This window comes from Eublepharis macularius, chromosome 10 (assembly GCF_028583425.1).
Source record: "Eublepharis macularius isolate TG4126 chromosome 10, MPM_Emac_v1.0, whole genome shotgun sequence".
Taxonomy (NCBI): Eukaryota; Metazoa; Chordata; class Lepidosauria; order Squamata; family Eublepharidae; genus Eublepharis; species Eublepharis macularius.
Window position 1 is genome coordinate 40113291 of NC_072799.1, and position 21240 is coordinate 40134530.

At 41.8% G+C, this 21240-nt stretch overlaps 1 protein-coding gene across 2 annotated transcripts; it reads left to right on the top strand.

The window, feature by feature from the left end:
* The first annotated feature begins 4157 nt into the window (after positions 1 to 4157).
* Positions 4158 to 11537, top strand: SPRY1 (sprouty RTK signaling antagonist 1). Of its 2 annotated transcripts, XM_054990522.1 has the most exons (3): positions 4158 to 4305; positions 4880 to 5598; positions 9389 to 11537. In XM_054990522.1, exon 3 carries the CDS (start codon positions 9444 to 9446, stop codon positions 10407 to 10409), a length of 966 nt encoding a protein of 321 aa, XP_054846497.1. In that variant the 5' UTR covers positions 4158 to 4305; positions 4880 to 5598; positions 9389 to 9443; the 3' UTR covers positions 10410 to 11537. The 2 variants fall into 2 exon arrangements, with proteins under 2 accessions (XP_054846497.1, XP_054846498.1); XM_054990523.1 differs by lacking the exon at positions 4880 to 5598.
* The last annotated feature ends 9703 nt before the right edge of the window (positions 11538 to 21240 follow it).

Below are 21240 nucleotides of genomic sequence, written 5' to 3' on the forward strand. Positions count from 1 at the left end.
CAAAAAGTCTTGATGAGAGGAACTTCCTATATCTTGGCAAGCTCTAATCATATCTGCCAACTCCGGGTTGTTCCCCAGACCGGTGATAACCCTTCGGCACTCAGAGGTAGCATTTTCTTTAGCTAACTTAAGTAACAGCTCCTCTTGAGCATCAGCGTTATCAACTTGACGCCTGAGGGCTTCCTGCAGGCGATTAACAAAGCCTGTGAAAGGCTCTGTGGCTTTTTGGCGAATGCTGGAAAAGGTTTGCGAGGGTTTGCCAGAGGAGGGGACAAGCTGAAAAGCGCGAAAGGCACAATTAGAAGAAACCTCTAGAGTGGCAGCAGGCAAGACTATCTGATGATTGGTGTCACTAAAATTTCCTGCCCCATAGAGTTGCTCAGCAGTGTAAGCTCCACCAGAATTGGCGCCTCTTAGTAAACACTGCTGGCGGAACTCACTTTCCCAAACCACATATTGTGCAGGAGTTAAAAGCATGCGAATTGTGGTTTTCCAATCCTCTGGGACTAGAGTATGATTACGCATGACAGCCTCAAGCATACCCTGTACATAACTGCTCTGCAATCCCATATCTCGAATCGCTTTCCTTAACTCAGTAAGAACAGGATAAGAGAGAGGCTTATACTCCACAATCTGGCGACCCTGAGCATCAACCTGGTCAGTAAGATGAACTGGGCAGATAGCAAGCATTTCAGTTAATTCTGCCACATCCTCAGATTTCGCCTGCCTGAGTTCTCGTTCCAGTACCTCCCTCACCAGCAGCCCTGGGACCCCTCCCGCGGAAGGTGGAGGATTAAAATCCTTACCGGGAGGTGCAGAGGGTTTTGGAGGGGCGGGAGAGCTGAGCGGTGCTGGAGGAAGCAATTGCACCTCAGCATACTCTGGTGGACATTCCTTAGACAATTGCGCAATTGGAACGGGTGTAAACTTCTCCACTGCATGCCTGCATTAATACCAGGTATGCAACAATTCTACATGAGCTCGTGGCGGCGCATGGAGAACCCGGCCGATTTTCTCCCAGTCCTTGAGGGGGGAGACCCCTCCTCAGGATACCAGGGGCAGAGCTTAGTAAGCTCCTGAACCAAGGAGCGAAGTTGACTAGAAGTCACAGACCCGCCAGACTTCTGAACCAGGAACTGGAGCTCCTCAATATGCCTGCGCTGGGCATGTGAAAATTGTCCTCCCATACTCACCAATGAAGGGGTCACTGAGACAGCAACGAAGGCGTGCACTCAAAGGGGCCTATGCCAGGCGTTGGTGAGCGGGTGTCCCTGCTCGGGCGCCACTTGTAGGAATGACATGACACAGGGTTGCGATTCTGAGCATCAGTCTGCGAAGGCTAGTCTCTCCCTAGCCAGGCAGTGGCTCCTTTATTTAAGCACAGCATGCATACACAAGGACTGATGACCAAGGAAAATAATGTTTATCTGTGCTGGCATCCAGTTAACCAGTTACTGACAGGGATGGCTGAAACTGCACGTTGCATTGTTAAGCATTTACGAGGAGAGGGGAGCAGAGTGCCCTTTCGATCAGGGTAGGCTTTCCTATCCGCTGACCTAAGGACCCACAATTATTAGTCCATTCAGGGATGACTCAATTAGCTCCCACAAAGCTTCCACCACACCAGGGGCTTTCAGGGCATTGATGGGACTGAAATTCAACTGCAAGACCACATCTCTCACACCCATAGACCACTATTCCAGTCGGGGGTCTGTAATTCCAGTCCCAGAGCCCTTCTGGAACACACAGGCGCCGTCATTCCAGTCCCAGAGCCCTTCTGGCATACCCAGGGGCTGTCATTCCAGTCAGGGGCCTGTCATTCCAGTACCAGAGCCCTTCTGCCACCCCCAGGGGCCGTCATTCCAGCATAGAGCTTGTCATTCCTAGTCCCCGAGCCCTTCTGCCATACCCAGGGGCCGTCATTCCAGTCAGGGGCTTGTCATTCCAGTCTCAGAGCCCTTCTGGCACACCCCGGGGCCGTCATTCCAGTCAGAGGCCAGTCATTCCAGTCCCTGAACCCTTCTGTCACACCCAGGGGCCGTTATTCCAGCATGGGATGTGTCATTCCAGTCTCTGAGCCCTTCTGGCACACCTAGGGGCCGTCATTCCAGTCAGAGGCCTGTCATTCCAGTCCCTGAACCCTTCTGTCACACCCAGAGGCCGTTATTCCAGCATGGGATGTGTCATTCCAGTCCCAGAGCCCTTCTGGCACACCCAGGGGTCATCATTCCAGCATGGGGCCTGTCATTCCAGTCCCTGAGCCCTTCTGGCACACCCAGGGGCCGTCATTGCAGTCTGGGGCCTGTCATTCCAGTCCCTGAGCCCTTCTGGCACACCCAGGGGCCTTCATTCCAGTCAGAGGCCTGTCATTCCAGTCTCCGAGCCCTTCTGGCACCCCCAGAGGCCGTCATTCCACCCAGGGACCTGTCAATCCAGTCCCAGAGCCCTTCTGCCACACCAAGGGGCCGTCATTTCAGCATGGGGCCTGTCATTCCAGTCACTGAGCCTTTTTGGCATACCCAGGGGCCGTCATTCCAGTCTGGGGTCTGTCATTCTAGTCCCCGAGCCGTTCTGGCATACCCAGGGGCCATCATTCCAATCAGGGGCCTGTCATTCCAGTCCCTGAGCCTTTCTGGCACACCCAGGGGCTGTCATTCCAGTCAGGGCCCTGTCATTCCAATCCCAGAGCCCTTCTGCCACACCCAGGGGTCGTCATTTCAGCATAGAGCCTTTCATTCTAGTCCTCGAACCCTTCTGGCACACCCAGGGGCCTGTCATTCCAGTCAGGGGCCTGTCATTCCAATCCCAGAGCCCTTCTGCCACACTCAGGGGTTGTCATTTCAGCATAGAGCCTTTCATTCCAATCCTCGAACCCTTCTGGCACACCCAGGGGCCTGTCATTCCAGTCAGGGGCCTGTCATTCCAGTCCCAGAGCCCTTCTGGCACACCAAGGGGCCGTCATTCAAGTCAGGAGCGTCATTCCAGTCCTAGAGCACTTCTGGCACACCCACAGTCAGGAGCGTCATTCCAGTCCTAGAGCACTTCTGGCACACCCACAGGCCGTCATTGTACTCAGGGGCCTGTCATTCCAGTCCCCGAGCCCTTCTGGCACACCCAGGGGCCGTCATTCCAGCATAGGGCCTGTCAATCCAGTCCCCGAGTCCTTCTGGCACAGCCAGGGGTCGCCATGCCAGTCAGGGGCCTGTCATTCCAGTCCCAGAACCCTTCTGGCACACCCAGGGGCATTCATTCCAGTCAGGGGCCTGTCACTCCAGTCCCAGAGCCCTTCTGCCACACCCAGGGTCCGCCATTCCAGTCAGGGGCCTGTTATTCCAGTCCTAGAGCCCTTCTGGCACATCCTGGGGCCATCATTGTACTCAGGGTCCTGTCATTCCAGTCCCCTAGTCCTTCTGGCACACCCAGGGGCCGTCATTCCAGCATGGGGCCTGTCCATCCAGTCCCAGAACAGGCTATCTGGTCCCAGACACTTTCCTTCAAAATCCATTCCACGTTTTCGTTGCACCTCTTTTTTTGCTCTAATGTGTTTCAATGGAGCCCATGCAAGTCAATGGGCATTCCAGTTTCCCATTATTTCCAATGGGCATTCAAGCCTCTCCCATTATTTCCAATAGGCAATCCTGTCATTCGTTTTAGTACATCCCTTGGTAATAGTTTGATAAACTATGACTTTTCCAGCAAGTGTCAGTGAGACAAGCAGATTATGAACATAACACAATTATAAATATAGATTATAAATATAACTTCTCTGTATAAGATTATAAATGTTGTAACACAATAATACAATTAATAAATCTCTGCATCGTTTATTTCTGCCTCCAAATACCACTGCAAATGTTTCATGTGGTGTTATATGTAAGTTTGTTAGTCATAGGCTTTGCGGTTTGTGGCTAATAAATACAACAGGAACGTCATCTGGGTTACTTTTCGTGATTCGGGGGGCGGGAAGGCTGGTAAACAAACATTTGGCAAGCCAACGCATGAATGAATGAGGAAACAGCTCTCTTGTCAGAGAGGGGTGAACTCCGTTCCGGGTTTTCTCATCCGCTTTCTGAGTGACAGATTGACATCATTGGAGGCGTGACGAAGGGCTGAGGTGGGGGCTCGGCGCTGAAATGCTGTTGTGCAGAGTTAAGAGCCTTCCGAAACGGCAATGCTGAAGCGCATAGCGGCTTGCGAAGCGAGAGTTGCAGACGACAACGGCAAGCCTCTGCCACGGGCTAACCTGGATTTAACTCCGGTCGCTACGGACGTCCTTTAGGAAACAGCTCTTTGCTTTCATGTTCGGTAAGCGCGCCCTTTTGCAAGCATTTCGGACTCGTTCAGGTGCTGCGTTAAAACGCGTGCTGCTTTTATGCTCCCGCATCGAGTTGCGGAGCATTAAGGATCTGAAAATCAACCTTAGGCACATCTTATTATTATGGTTTTTTTTTAAAAAAAAACAATTGCTGCCCCGTGGTGTGATCGTTTGGAACCACTCCATTAGTAGGGGCGGCTGTCGTAGCCTCATGCGAAGCCCCATGCATTATTTTGGTGAAGCGGTTGTGCTCAGTCTTGGGGCGCACCATGTTTAGTTCCAGCGCTGTTGGGTCGTCGTTCCTTCGGGGAACATTTGGTACAAAGATCTTGCGTGTGCACAGAAAGAGGAGCGCTGCATTGTGTCCGAGGGGTCCCCCCTCCCCTTACTGACACGCTGCCTGAGCTGCACGCCTGTCAATCACGCAGCAGCAACAGGCAAGCACATGGCAGAGTTGCAGAAAGCCATTGCCTTCCCTTGCTTGGATTTGGCTCCCTTTTCAAGCCAGCCGCGCGCTTGGACCCTTCGTTCTTCTCATTGCTTTCCTTTTTCTCCCTCCACCAGGCGTTCCTGTCGCGCTCGGTCTGCGCTGAAATCGGAGGGGACAGTGGCGGGCGAAGGGCCATGCGGTGGGAAAGAGCTGGGAGCCGGGGAAGCCACTGAGCACCACTACACGCGCGCTTGGCTGGGAGGGGAAATCGTGCGTCTGGAAAGAGAAAACAAGCTCCAAGTTGGAAGGCAGGAGGGAACCGAGCCTGCTTTGTAAACGCTCTTTGTCAAAGCCCTTCCGCGGCTTCCAACCGTATGGACGGAGTTTGGGATTGAATGGTTGTAGATCGAACGAAACCAGTTTAGCAAAGCTAGTTTGATCCCCTTCAGCTGGCACCAAAGAAGTCACTTGTTTCCTCTGGATTCCCCTGCAGCCGAGTGCCTGGCAACTCATCGGAGAAAACTCGTTTTGCTCCACGAACCTTTGGAGAGGAGAGCCTGGCACCGCACTCCATTGAATGTTTAAGTTTCGAGAAGAGGGGCGTTTGGGAAGCAGGCTGGTGGGATTTCCTTCTGTTCCGGAAGGAAGATTTGGCAATTGCTGGGTGCTTGTTGCTGGAGAAAAGAACACAGAACTTGGCCTCTCCAGGCAAAAGGGAGTTGGAGATCAAGGACAGGGGGAAGCCCTTCTCCACTGGGCATGAGTTCTCCAAGGTTTTAAGACTTGTCACACGCTGCCCTATGGATCTAACTTAGCAGGGCGGTGCTTTCACGTGGATTTGCCATTTGGATACGTAAGTTTATGTCCTCCTTCTTCTTGCAGTATGATTCTTGCCTTGTTTTGCATTTATACAAGTACTTAGCAGGTGTCCTTGTGCTTCACAGTTTTATGTGGTTCCGGGAAAGGCCAAGGCTATCAGTATGAGTATTTTGGGCTTGGTGCTAATTTGGGCAGGCCAGTTGCTCTCTACTTGTCCTAAGAGAATACAGAAGTTAAGTTTCAGTCTAGTTTTTCAGGGCTCTGAACTTGTTGCTGGGGCAGATGTAGATTTGGATTTTGCAGAGGAGGTGGAGCAACTGGATCAAAGAGGGAAGACTTAACCCACCTTTGTGTCTAGGGGCTTTGGTGAGGCTGATATTAGCCCTATTGAATAATTGTTTTAAAAGTTGAGATTTGCTTTTTCCTTCAAGGCAGCCCTGTGTGGATTACATAGTCTGTGAGAAGTCCTTGGGAGAGATCTGAAATGAAAACACTGAAATGGCACCTTTTGGTTTTTCGCTGACTATATTTGTACAAAATAAGTGAACCTGTGGAATCACACAGACCAAATTCCCAAGTGATTGTTACATGGTATTTGATCACTATATGTACATGAGGTAGAGTCTACACTTGTTTTAAAGCCTGTTTGGTCCCACATTATCAACAGTCGCATGTGCACAAAAATACTGTGCCAGAGTCTCAGTCACTCATAAGTATTATGTGAGTGCCTAATTTAAGAATTACTTAAATTGATTTTACTCCTTAAACAACCTTTTATCTCATATGGATACCCCTGCATAAGGAGGAATTTGAAGTGACTAAGAATGCTGCTTTCCTGTATAAGAGAGAAATTGCTAAATGAATAAGATGATCTGAATTCTTTTTATGGATAAAATGTTCATGTGGCAAGTGGAAAGTTTACTGTAAGTGCACCCAAGTATTTTTGTGTGTGTTGTAAATGGTGGTAGCAGCTGTATTAAAACATTCCCTGAAATTATTCTTTCTAGTAGAGTTGTGCGGTGTGTGTGTGTGTGTGTGTTTAATTGAATGTAGTCAGCAAGAGAGGGATTTCCCCTTTGAGAAAGACGATTTTAGCATGTCAGTGGAGAGATGTGGAGGCTGCAGGAGGAAATGGTGGTTAAGACAGAGATAAAGAGGCTTCCCCTATTCCTGTACCCCATCTTCTTCAAAATATGCAGGGGATTCTGCATGCTCAATCTAGAACATCCCCCCCCCCTTTTTGTATTGGTCTTGAAAGGTAAAAGGAGAGAAAGAGGGTGATACAGCTTTAAGTATTGGAAAGTCCGCCCTCCTGAGGTAATAGTAACTTCAGCCTTTTCCACTCCTCCAGCAAATGGGGGTGAAAAAAATCCCTTGTTTTCATTCATAACTTTTTCCTCTTCCTTCCTCTCCGTCAGCTCTGCATTCATTGCCTTCTTTGAGCTGAGGGGGGAGGGGCAGTGCTGCCACCCTCTTCTCACCAGTTTTGTGTTGCATGTTTTCTCACATCCATTCAGTCAGATTTTCAAAGAATTTCTTCCCAGTAGGAATTCTGTTTTCAGAATGTTACTACTCCAATGAGATTAATATGTATCTTCACCAGAAAATGCTAATGTCACATGCGAGAAATGCTTCAACTTGTAAAGGACTCCAGATTGAGGTGTGGGGTTTCTCTCTGCCCCCCTTTTTTTGGCGGGGAAGGAATTAAGGTTGCAGTCATGAACTCAGTGGGATTTACTTCTGAGTATACATGTTTAGGATTGCACTGTCCATTCAGGTCTTTGTTGGAATGGTATACGAATGACCCCTTTTCATAAATTTGTCTTGCTGTTCCTTAGTATTGCCTTCCTCTAGCAAGTTTAAACGGGTGGGAAGAAGATACACACCCCCAGCTACCTCCTCCAACTCTGCACTTTGTAGTTCCTCCATGTTTATTCCAGGTCAAAGAAATGGAAAACATGTTTGAGGCAGATAAGGTGCAATTTGATTTGGGCAGAGTTCTTTATCTACACCTTCATGTAGGTGAAATGGAGGGAGGAGGGGACCAGAACTGTGGCAGGCTTATTGTTCTCTCTGCGCTTTCTGGCATATTTGCTTTATTCATTTGTGAAATTACTAAATGATAGTTACATTATTTATTTATATGGAATAATGAGCCCCATGATTTCATTTGTCACATTAAAGGCCTTTGAAATGGTTCACAGTATAAAGCCATTGTATACAAAAGAGATTTGGGGTGCTGCAGTGACTGAGTGAGAAAGCCAGGAAGCTGCTGCTTCAACTTTCACCTCAGCTTGGTAACTTCATGCAAGGCCTAGTTCTGTCAGCCGATGTGCTTCTCTAATATGGCAGTAATCCTGCTGGCCTGATTTACAGGGTGGTTTATGTGAGGTGATTTACTGGAAGTCCTTTGAGCACTTAGGAAAAGTGTTATTATGTAGATACCAAAGATTATCTACTTCTGTCTTGCATATTTAGTTGGTTTATGTGAGGAATTCTCAGGACTTTTTCCAAATTAATGTTTCCACAGCATTGTGGCAAAGTGCTGTTAGAAGAATATTAATCTTTAAGGACTTTTCCCAAAAGTTGCTATGATAATTGTCATGTCAGTCTCTAAAAAGACAGAGGAAAAATATAAAATGATTCAGACACCACAGTTATATATACACCTGTGTGTCTTCAGTGAAAGGAACCATTTTGAACCTGTCTGGCTACTCTCCACCCATACTGTTTAGTGAAAATAAATATGACTCTTTTCAGAAAAGGTGCATGCCCTTTCACAAAAATCCAATAAATGCCAGAATGTACCTCTTCTTCTCCAGTATGTACTGCCTCCTTTCACACCCTTTCATATGGTCCAGAAACACCAGGAAATGTATTGTGTAACCGGATGTTCTTCACATCTGGTGTTCTGCTTTAATGTCTGTGCAGTCCTAAACCAAATTACAACATTCCAAATCCATTGACTTTAATGGTCTTAGAAGATTGTAACACTATTTGGGATTGCTGCATGAGTTCCTAGGTTATTCTGCGAAAGTGGTATTTCTTACCTAGAAAGAACCCTTTAGGAACTTCCTCATTACTGATCAAATCAGGGTATTGTGCAATTAAAACTGTTTGATTTTAAGTTTAGAACAAGGAGAGGTATTAGAATGTAATTCTGACAGGCAAAACACTCCTCCAAAAATCTGAACAGGAGCCTTCACTTATTCTAGCATTTAGAATATGAACTTGAGAGTTTTGTTTCCACCTCATCGGGCCTTGAAGCATTCATTCTGTGCTGCTGCACACTGCTACATTTTAATTTTTGTTGTGAGCTGCTTTGAACCCTCTTTTGGGCTGGGGAGGGGGGAAAGGGCTATAAATGTATTAAATCAATAATTTTTTAAAAACATTGCAATAAAGCCCTAATCTATGGCTACTGCTAAAGATGAATATATCATAAGTAGTTACAGTCTAGTGATGATTAAGGGTCAGGTGTAACTGACCCTTAATCAACTAATCTTAACCAAATAAAATGAAATGTGATGATAAACATGGTTTGTAGACTTAAAAGATTTTTCTTTTTCAAAAATTAAAAGGTCTTTTTTTGGTGTGTTTTTGTTTACATTTCCCTGCAAAGCCACGTCAAATATTTGTTTTTAATTTTTTAAAATGATCTATGCCCAGGGACTTGGAACCAGAATTGGATACTACACACTCTTCCTTGAATGAGTTTTCTAATTAGGACACTTTGTGACTTGCCAAATAATGTGATGTTGTTTTTTTAAGCTTCCTGTGACTTGTTCCTTTTTTTAAAAAAATCCTTTGTCTCTGTCTTCTAGGACTTCAGATGCATGCCAGGTTCCTGGTGAATGCCAGAAGTAGAGATTACTACAGATGGAGTCCCAAGGTCAACATGGCAGTGGCAGTTCATTAGTTGTCCTTCAGCAGCCTTCTTTGGATAGCAGACAAAGGGTAGACTATGAAAGAGAGGTCCAGCCAACAGCTATCTTGTCACTGGACCAGATCAAGACCATCAGGGGCAGCAACGAGTACACCGAAGGCCCATCTGTGGTAAAAAGGTCTGCTCCACGGACAGCACCTAGACAAGAAAAGCATGAAAGGACTCATGAAATCATACCAATTAATGTGAATAATAACTATGAGCCCAGGCCCAGCCACCCTGGACACTTACTGCATCAGGCTCCTAACTCAAGGGCTCCTGTGTTGAGCAGATCTACAAGCACTGGGAGTGCAGCTAGTTCTGGAAGCAACAGCAGTGCATCTTCAGAGCAGGGCCTGCTGCTAAGGTTACCCCCATCTAGGTTAGGGCCCAGCCACAGATCTGAAAGGCCAATCTGGACGCAGCCCAAGCCGTCATCTCTGATTGTAGATGACCTGACGGGTCCCTTGAAAGAGGACTTAACGCAGTACAAATTTATCTGTGAACAGTGTGGGAAGTGCAAATGTGGAGAGTGCACCGCACCCAGGGCCTTGCCGTCCTGCTTGGCCTGCAACAGGCAGTGCTTGTGCTCAGCAGAGAGCATGGTGGAATACAGCACCTGTATGTGCCTGGTCAAAGGGATCTTCTACCACTGTTCCAATGATGATGAAGGGGACTCTTATGCGGATAATCCTTGCTCTTGTTCCCAGTCACATTGCTGGTCTAGGTACTTATGCATGGGAGCCTTATCCTTGGTTTTGCCTTGCTTGCTCTGCTATCCTCCTGCAAAAGGATGCCTAAAACTGTGCCGAGGGTGTTATGACCGGATCAATCGTCCAGGTTGCCGATGTAAGAACTCCAACACGGTTTATTGTAAGCTGGAAAGTTGCCCCTCTAGGGGTCAAGGCAAGCCCTCATGATTTGTGGAGGGAGATGTTCAGTCCTCAGACTCTTTCAGGTTGTGGCTGGCTTTTCTGTCTTGATTTCCCCCAATTCTTCCGTTCTTCCTCTAATGTTGATACACAGGTTCTTTCTTTCCTGCGCTGTAGTTTCCTTCAACAAAGGCAAATCTGAGTGTTTCCTTGGTCTTTGAAAAGTGTAGCCTACAAGTTTTGTCTTGGCAAGTAGTCTCAGGCTTGTGAGTAATCCACTCCTGAAAGAAGTAACGAGGGTAATGGGCAGTTCTGAAGCCTTATTACTCTGCAAACAACTTTCCAAAGATGCTATTTTGTTCCCTGCAACTCCTTTTTCCCCACCTGCCCCCAACTTTCTTAATGCCTTCCGAGCAATTATTTCAAGTTTTTTTTTCATGAAAGAGCTGGATCATGAACCTTTTTTTTTTTAAAGGAAGCATTTGGTATAGTTGGTTTAGAATTTAGTAAACCTTGTATCTTCTCTTCTTGGTGTATCCAGCCTACTTTTTTCCCTTCCTACTTTTAAATTTCTCTATTCAGTGTCAAAGAATCCTTATTTAGATTGGCTCCCCCCCCTTTGTTGCCACCTAGAAAGATCTGCACGCTGCAGATATAATGGCTTCAGCTTGGTTCATTAGTTTCTGTAGTCTTTATATATGTGCAGGCTCTTTAAAAAAAATCCCTTCTTTTGAAACTAAAGTTGTTGGTTTCTGCACATCTGAATAATAATCTTTGGGTATCATAAATTTTAAGTTGTATAAACATTCTTTAGTCTCTAACATTTCTGTATGTCTGTGGTTTAACAACATTTAACTCAAACCTATGCTTGGTAACTTTAGCCCTCTCTGTTTTTATTGCCTTAGCCACAAATTGTGGTGCTTTTTTGTATATTTTATGTATAAAACACAAAGTTGAATTCTGACTATTTTTAAGACAAAGGTCTGTCAAAACTTTTTTTATTGTAAAGAATATTTATTATGTGAATCTTTATTATTTTATGATATTTATTATAAAGAACTGTTCCAAAAATGTACTCCTGTCTGAATATAACAAAATATCAATACTTAATGAAAATAAGGGTGACACAAAGAAAGTACATATGTTAAACTATAATGCAGAAAATATAATAATTAATGAAAATGTCTTGGGTTCTTTATTTTTTAATATAACAGTAAGTTGTTTTACCAATATTAGTAAGAAGACTGCTGCTTCTGTTCTTTCCAGTTTTTCAATTATGACTGTGAAACCACAGCTAGTATTCTATGTTTCTTCACTTTCTGTTTTTGTTGTCAGATGAAATTTTGCTCTGAGATATTTCAGAGTGTTCACATATGTTCAAGTAAGTGTGGTTAACGTGTACACCTAAGCTACATCTGTTATGCTGTAGACTTTGATAAATTATGTACACATATTTTTTTTCATTTCCTAAGCTTCTAGTCCTTAAGGTACAAATATAAGTGTGAAAATGCAATAGCAAAAATTGCTGAAGGATTCAAAAAGAAAATACAAGCAAGGAGATACCTGATTTCCTAATTTTCCAGATAGTATACTATCTATATCTTCCAATGTTTCAAAAAGCTGGTACTATAGGTACATTCTAAGAGTAGTGTAGAATAAGTTCAACTTATGAACCAATTGCAGTTTGGTATCTCACGTAAAAGATATACAAATGAGCTACATATATGCCATGTGTTGTTGGTATTATTTACATCATAGTTTTTGATGCTTTATTTCCTATCCCTGTTCTCTACAGGTACTATAGTCAGGTTTTGTTTTCTTATGAGGCATTAATGGAATATCAACAAGTGCTTGCTTTTTTTTTTTTGGAGGTGGGGAGTCAAAGTGTGCTTGCTGGTTTAATTGTATATCAGCTAAGAAAACATATCTATTTTTAAAGTTTGCATCCAAATAAAAAAAATAACAATCACAAGGATAGAGGTAACTTGTGCTGAACTACATTATCTTTGGAAGTTTATGGGCAATTCTGATTCCTAAGCTATGGCTCAGTTGCATTGTGTGTTCACACCTGTTTGTTCAAAACCATAAGCCTTCAAATGGTTATATAGATTCATTGCAGCTGTTCCATCTCTTGGGATATTCAAAACTCTTCGCCACAGCTAGACTTTAGGGCATTGTGCTGATACTGGCAACTAAATTGTTACTTTCCTCATAATTTTAAATTTCTCCACAAAAGGACATGCTGTGAAACATGATCTTTCAAACTTTCATAGTCTGTGTCATAACTACACTCTTGACTAATGTCCCTTTCACCAAATGGAAGATTGAAACAAGTTTAGCAATTGTGACAGAAGCAACATTGAAACATTCACAGTATATTTTGTTGACTCGTTTATTTTAAATGTTTGTGGTAAAAGGCTCGTTGTCAGTGCCGTCCAAAGCAGAGTTACATCCTTCCAAGACTGTTTGTTGACTTCAATAGATTTAGAATGGGGTGACTCTGCTTTGACTTCAAAGCTGTGTATTTATAAGGGCAGAATGTATATCAATATAAATGTGGCCACTTTCTCATAATTTGGGTTGACATTACCTTATACAAAAGCACCTGATCCAGCAAGAGAGATACAGGATTCTGTTCACAGCTTTCTCTTCTGGATCTTCTTCCTGCACACTTAAGACCTGCTGTGATGGTGGAGGCGGGAAGGATGCCTACCCCTTTTCCGAGATGGGTGTGAATATACGGCAAGAATATGATCTCTGGCAGTACTATCAGTTTGGAAGAATGAGGGTGATTTAAACCATTCCCCTTATTGATGCCAATTATTATCCAATACAGTAATTCAGTGTACTAATTCAGTGTTCAGTGGATAATTACTGTATTATCAAATGCTGTATGATATGATTACCAAATTTGGTCCATATTCCACTTAATGAGGTTAAGTGGTTCGGCTGCAAATCAGTACTCTACTAGTTCGAATCCCACTACTACCATGAGCCTCTCAGCCCCAGCTCCCCAGCTGTATTGTGGAGATAATAGTAACATTAACTTGTTCACTGCTCTGGGTGAGGCACTAATCTGTGTGTGTTATGTGCTGTCAACTCGCCTCCAACCTATGGTGACTAATCGGTCTAGAAGAACGGTGTATAAGCACAGTTGTTATTATTAATTCTCCAGTTGCTTTCCTCTTTTAGTGCTCTTCCACAAGCAAAAGAAAGATGATCCTATGATATTTTCATAGTGGCAGTGTTTTGATTTAGGCTCTTTCCAGATTAATTGGAGGTGGGGTTTACACAATAAATGCAGATTTTTTTTCCTTGTAGAGTGTTTCCTTCAAATTTGGGGGATATTTTCAGAATGCATTTTTTATATATTTTGGAAATGTCATAGCTCTAACATATTTTGTTTGTCGCTTTTGTGATTGTAGAATGTGTTTATGCAAAGGTCACAGGCCCCTTAGATGCTGATTATGAAGCAATTTGCAGTGAACAAATGAATATGCAATGCAGCAAGGTCCTGTCCTCTAATATCTATTAAAATGTGCTGGATATTGCGTTTGAAAAGGGACTTTAATCAATATGTAGCTGGAGCACACATCCTCTTAACAATGTTGTTCCAGATTGTCACAGAACATAGTTAGGGTTCTTGACAGATAAACTGCAGTCATGACGAGAAATGCCAATACTCAGAATATTTTAACACAAAGCTAAAACACTGATTTGTCTGGACAACACAGAATTTTGTGATGCTGGGGCAAATCCACGATCTGAAATCGTGCTAGATACTTCCGGGTATTTAGTGAACATTTAGTGCAATGCCGGGATGTGCCAAGGGCTTGCGGATTTGCCCCAATATTTATTTTGTGTTAGACCTGTGGGTAAAACCAGTGGAACAGTTTTCTTCCTGCTATATGTTACTTTGAAATCTTTTGATTCTGCCCATTTGGGCCTTTTTTCTTTTAAAAGATGTCGCTGTTTAGTATCTAGAGCAGGAAAGCATTACTGATCCTAAAAGTAAAGATCCCAAGAAATTAGCTGAAACCATTTTTCTGGTGGGTAAATTTTCTGTTCTGCCTAATGAGGAGTTCTCTGTTACTGAAATACTTACATGTTCCCCATTTTTACAGGGGTAATAAAATAATACCTTATCTGTGAATATTCTTTGCTGTCCTTTTGACTGGTGTGTGGGTATGTTATACTTTGCAGCGCTGATTTTGACACTTGTGTATGAAGAAATGTAATGCCTTAGACTCCGTTTGGGCTGTGTGAGTTCTTCCACCAATAGATGAAGCATGTAAAACACACTTCTATAGCAACTGGCTTAATACAAGCACTCCTGCTCTAATAATATAAGCTAGCAGCAGTAGTAGTAATGTGGTTTTAACTGTTGGGTGTATTTTTGAAAATCTGTTTAAAAAATAATTTTAAAGGACATTCCCAATGGACACTAAAAGGAGACTGAAGTGTAAGTCTGGAGTACATGGAATCCTTGTTCAAGTTTTGTTTTGTGTTCTTAATGATGTTAATTATAATCAGGGCTTTTTTCTGGGAAAAGAGGTGGCAGAACTCAGTGGGTTGCCCTTGGAGAACATGATCACATGGCTGGTGGCCCCACCCCCTGATCTCCAGACAGGGGAGTTTAGATTGCCCTCCGCGCCGAGGGCAATCTAAACTCCCCTCTGTCTGGAGATCAGGGGGCGGGGCCACCAGCCATGTGACCATTTTCAAGAGGTTCTGGAAATCCGTTCCACCGCATTCCCGCTGAAAAAAAGCCCTGATTATAATAGTATATGTGGCTGGCACTTGAGAAATTACAACCATTTGCTCTGCAGGTGCTTTTCACAAGATGAAAAGTGCTGCTGAATATTAAGTCTTTTCTGCATGATCACTCACTGTGTGTCTGAACTGCTGCTTGTGTGACTTTATCACAAGTCCCTTTCAATAGCACAATGTTTGCCTGTCAATAGTAGGGTTACAGAATAACTTACTGATGTTTGATCCCCTTAAAAAAACTGAATAGATGTGCATTCCCATCCAGGAGAAATGCACAATCTCCAAAGCATTTGTAATCCCAGATAAATCTAAGGTTGGATAGGAAGGATCTTTTCTAATATGGTTTACAATCCCGTAACACTTGTGATACTGTGGATGGATTCAACTTAGCAACAACTACAAGAGACTCTTTTTTTAAAAAAAAAATCCTTTTGTTTATTGTCCATGACTGTATTAGGACTGCTTACAGCAATGTGGTTAAATTCAGCATTACCACCATGTTGCACAGCTGCTAGGAAATCCCAGGTAATCCTGGTTTGCTGGTTACTAATGACTGGTGCCTCAAGCGGGACAGATACCTTCTGCTTTTAAGGTCTGACTGCATTACTTCAACAATGTCTGGTAAACACCAGTATTTAAGTGTTTGATATTTATAGGTAATTCTTAAATATGAGAAATGTATCCCAAAGCTTGTTTTCACATTTATACCTGAGGCATAGTAAATATTCTTTAGCAGTAAATACTGGAAGTGAGGACAGCATATATTTGGTTCTTATACTTTGAAGCATTTATATTTTTCGATTTATAAAAACGAGTAATTTTTAAGGACTACCACCAAATGGCTTCTAGGTATCTCTCAAAGCCAAATAATTTGGAATTGATCCAACTTTTTATCAAGATGCTTGAAATTTATTGTTACATATTAAAACTGCAGTATTTTTGGTTTGGTAAGTGAAGATAGGTGAACTTACTAAGAACATTGAGAGATAAGGAAATGTTCTTTATATGGCTGACTTATCTGTGCTCTGATTTGCAAACAAACAAGGCCTTCCTCATTTTCCACCACTATAAACTGCCCTTCTCACTTCTAAGTTTCCCCCCTAGACTATGAAAAAGCCATATGGAACACACATTTACTTCTGACGGTTGGCCATTCCACACAACTAAACTAGCCTGTTGATACAGGGTTCAGTGTGTTTACAGCACAATTGCATAGCTAGTATGTTGGGAGCTGGGCACATAGTGAAGCAATAACACGAGTACTACAGCAGAACCCTAAGCTCTAAATCATTTTCTCAGTACTCCAGATTGAATGCAGAAATTGGTCCTGAGGCTCCAAAGGCTTCCAAGTAGAATGACTCAGTAAGAAGACAATGCAAACAATGAGCTCTTGCTTGTGGATTTATCATTGTTACCTTCCAAAGCTGCACATAACTGAATGAGAGACAACCTGTTATGTGACTAATTATTGTGGTTTGGAAAACGAGCTCTCTCTGACAAAAGAAAATATCTGAGCCTTACTTAGAAATCAATTGAAAATATCTTTAGAGATCTAAGCAGGTGAGAAATTCTTGTTCAATTTTAACAACTTAAAACATCTTGGATGATATTCTGTAGTTCCAGTTTCCAAAGGCAATTTATATTGTTTACTTAAGGGAAGGGCAATGGTAAAAGCTGAAGATATTTTCTCAAGAGATTTTTAATTTTTTTTTTAAATTCCAGCATCTGTGTGAAGATGCTGTACTAATCCTTTATTATGTATTTTTAATTTTTTTTTTAAAAAAGCCACACCTCAGGAAAATATCCCCATATATATATATATATATATATATATATATATATATATATATATATATATATATATATATATATATATATATATATATATATATTTGTACTGATGAATGGATCTGTATCTGCCCACAAGGACAGGACATCCAGCTCATTTGAATGGTAATCCAATTTCTATTCTCATTTAAAAGTTATTCTTGTATATGTTACATGCAGTGTTGTATAAATACATCTTGAATAAATGTCTGAATCAGGCAAAGAAAGGAATAACACAAATGTGGGAACAACTAGTCTAGTTATGCATCTGGCTATGAACGTAACAAGGGTTAAACTGAAATCTAGAAAGAGATTTATATAAAACCTCTTGTGCACAGAAATAGAATATTATGTATTTAAAATACATAAGGATCATAATTTCTTAAGATTGGAGGAGTACACAATGGTAATCCTAAACACACTTACCCTGGAGTAATCCTACTGAGTAAAATGGGATTCACTTCTGAGTAAACATGCATAGAATTGCACTGTAAGTTGTTAAGGCCCTGTACTTTAGTAACTAAATGCAATAAAGTACTGCCCGGAGTAGTTGGTAATTAAATTATTAACAGAGCGGTTCTAAATTTAGAATCCTGTTTAGTAACATTTTGATATGTTCAAATGCATATTATCATAACAGTGTAATGACAAATGGTTTTGGAGGGGTTGAAGGATTAGTCATCCCATCAAGAGTTTCCCCAGTTTGCTTTGTTTTTGCCCTTATTCCCAAAAAAGACTCAGCAGAGCAATCCTAAGAAAAGTTACATCCTTCTAAGTTCATTGAGCTCGATGGGTTTAGAAGAGTGTAACTCTGTTTAGGATTGCACTGTAAGCCTCACTTCTGCTAAGTGTGGTGTTCTGGTTCCCATTTGCAAATAAGAGGTAAAACAACCAACAGTGGGAAAATATAAATTATATCTATGTAATTTTTTTTTAAAAATACATATTTAGGATACAGAAATGTACTTAATATTACTTGTGGCCTACAAGGTTGCTTGTGAAGCTGCAGTTAGAGATTCATATCTTATCTCTCTTTTGGATCACAATGCAAATAGAGCCGGAGTATTTGGCTTTTTTGTATGGGAGGGCAAGACAAATAATACATGTTACTTTTATGGTCAGGAGGAACTAATGACCAGATCCCAGTCTTTTAATTAAAACACTTTTATTTTCACAAATTTATTCTACGGTCTTTTCTCAACAGATCTGCCTTGGGTTTCTAATGGGGAATGTTTTAGCAGGAATGTAGCCTTTTGTTACTATGAATAGTTCAGGGCAGATTAGGTGTATGCCAATTTCCTGTTGCCTTTCAGAGCTGCAATCTGAGCCCTATTTGCTTCTGGCTCTTGCACAATTGAAAACAATGGGTGGCTTCTTTCAGGTTTCACTTCAGAGCTCTTAGAAACAGGGGAAGTGGCTAAAGCCCTACTTTACAGGTAATTAACAATAGATAATGTTTGCTTCCCGAACTGATAAAAGCTAGAAAGACACTGGTAGCTCCCAATTTAAAGGCCTTCCTGCTGCCACAGATACCACCTTAGCAAACTGATTATGAATATCTGGGAGATATATATATATATGTTACACTTAATATATATACAAATCGGGCTGAAAAGCAAAGAGGATTAATACATTGATTAGAAAACATACACAGTTGAAGAAGCCCAGCCTATCTTATTCTCTTAATCTTCATCCTGGTGAAATGTTTTGGTTTATAATCTAAATATGTAAAGGAACTGTATGTTCAGTATTATAGACTATCTTGTGCTTAAAGATTAATGTCCAGTGAAGTTAATATTGTTAAATATTAAGCAATGATTGTTGCTTATTATAAAAACAGACAGTGATCTTAGTAGGAACTGAAGGAAACTTTTGTTTCCTTCTTGATTATAACCAAATAAAAATATTTATGCCACTCCATAGCTTCATATGTGCTGCAGGGGCAAAAGTGTAAGAGCTCCAAGTGGCTCACCATCTGTTGAAGTGAATGGCAAACCCTCTTAGTCCCTAGAGTTCCCTTGTTCCCAAGATATTGCCACTTCAGGGCAATTTATGTTTCTCCTAATCCTCATCTTTTCCTCTCAAGAAGAGTTGAGGACATAACAGTCATGACAGAACTGCAGAAAGTAACATCCTTTGGAAGTTATAGTCCATTTAAAGTTTTGTGCTGACTATTTCTAGTACCTTCACACCTAAAGTCACACTTTCCTGTTCGGTAAAATGAAAAAAAAATGCATGAAGGCAAGTTTGTTTGTCTTCTAAGTCAAAGATGTGTACGTCAGACATTTTAAAATCGGAAAAGTCAAATATTTCCCTCCATACTATTTCAGCAAAATAGTTCCCTTAAGAGTATTCATTAAATCTGAATTTCCCAGTAGAGAAACCATTGCTCGTCCTTTTTCTTCACCATGACTTCACATCTCCACTTCTTTCCTTGTAGTTTGATTTTAACTTTGTGAGACTGTAGTTATGATGTTAGCTACAGAATGAGGACAGAAAAAGAGGCTTCAAAATCCCTATTTTATAGCTTGAACTATTCTTCAGTTTAGAGAGGGAGTAGAAGAAGTACGTAGTCAAGTCATCTTCCTCATAAGTGAACTTCAGCAAGGGCAACTAACTGAAGGCCAAGAGCTCTGGACTAGAATACTCACTCTGACACAACCTTTTCTGTCCATCTATTTTCTTTTGTTTCTGTGCTCACATCCCAACAGTATGAATGCCTTCCTATCGTGTGTTAAGTAGCGTGACTAACATCTGTCAGTTGTGATTTATTTTCTTTCTCGCTTCACCTCCTGGGGGGAAGATCATGCGTGCAAGTGTAGGGTTTTGTTTGATAGTTTTAAAATTATGTTTTGGTTTGATGGATTGGTGGGGGTGGCGCTGAAGGATTTTTTGTTTTTTGAATTGGAGAATGTTGTCCTTTTAGGAACATGATGGCACTGGTGGTGAGCGTCATTATTAGTCGTGACATCAGACTAAAGACATGCAGAGTTCTGAATGGAATAAAATGTGGATTGACGTTATGTGGCTATCTGGTATTCTTTTACTATGGGAGCTCGGCATCATATTGCCTTAGTATTTACAGCCCTTGTTCAATTTTTAGCTAAAATTGGCTATCAGAGAGGTTCATATGAATTACAAAAAACAGCATAAATGACAATAACAGATTCAATAGCAACATGAATCCCTTAGGGAATGGATTCCTTGTTGAGCAGAAATCAGCTATGATGGAGGAGTCTCTGAACTGCTTCCTTCCTTCCGTTGTTTAAATTACATCTTTCAAGGGAATGTTTTGATTCTGTTAATTATCCACAGGTAAAGACATTTTACCGCCACAATTTAACATTTAGAAAATGCTTTAAAATCTTTCCTGTATTCATCACAGAACACAATTACAATTATTCCCATTGCACATGTGAGGAATTAACAATTTACAGTTCTAAAAATATTACTTAGGAAGAGTAAATCTTGTGTTTCTTTAGGATGTTTTCCTATTAGTGCATTTCAGGTTAAGAGATAGGGTTGTATTTCACAGAGGACTTCTGTACAGGCCACTGTCCATGAGCAAGCCAAAACACTCGCCCATGGAGAGCCCGTCTTCTTCTGCCAAGTTAAAGTATATATTCCCACTGTCTTTTCCATGTGCACAAGACATGGCACAAGGTACTTCTCATACAATTTTAAAACCAAATTGAATAAAATAACACCAACCATCTGTTGTATATTTTGTTGCTCCATTTGCACATTTTTTGTGTTTAAAATGACATTGAAAGGCTATATGTTGCTTCAGTCCTTGTGCCATTACTTATGCAAGCAGGACTGCTCTTAAGTTAATTTTCCTTTCCACTCATGCATTGCTGGATCCAACCTACTGTGATTTTTTTCAAAGCTACATATTAAGCAAAAGATGGACCATGGTAGCCCCGATCCAAATCCTGAGACCAGTTCTCATGTGCATATTGATCTCTTGATGACTTCAGCGATGATGACCTGTCTATGTGAAGGGACTATTAACACCATAGACAGAACATTGATATCATCTTGCATTACCTCAAATATACAATATAGCTCCATTAATGCCATGCTAGGCATCAAATGTATAATAATGAGGCATCCGGTAATGCTCATAATCAGGTTATACACTTGTGTGAACTATTCTTAACTCTGTCTACAGGACTGTAGAATCTCTCTGCATTTTGTTCATAGCAGAAATCAGAGCTATTCAAGAGAAGGGGTCTAGATCAGTGCCTAATGTGCAGCTGCAAATGTCCTTCCACTCCAA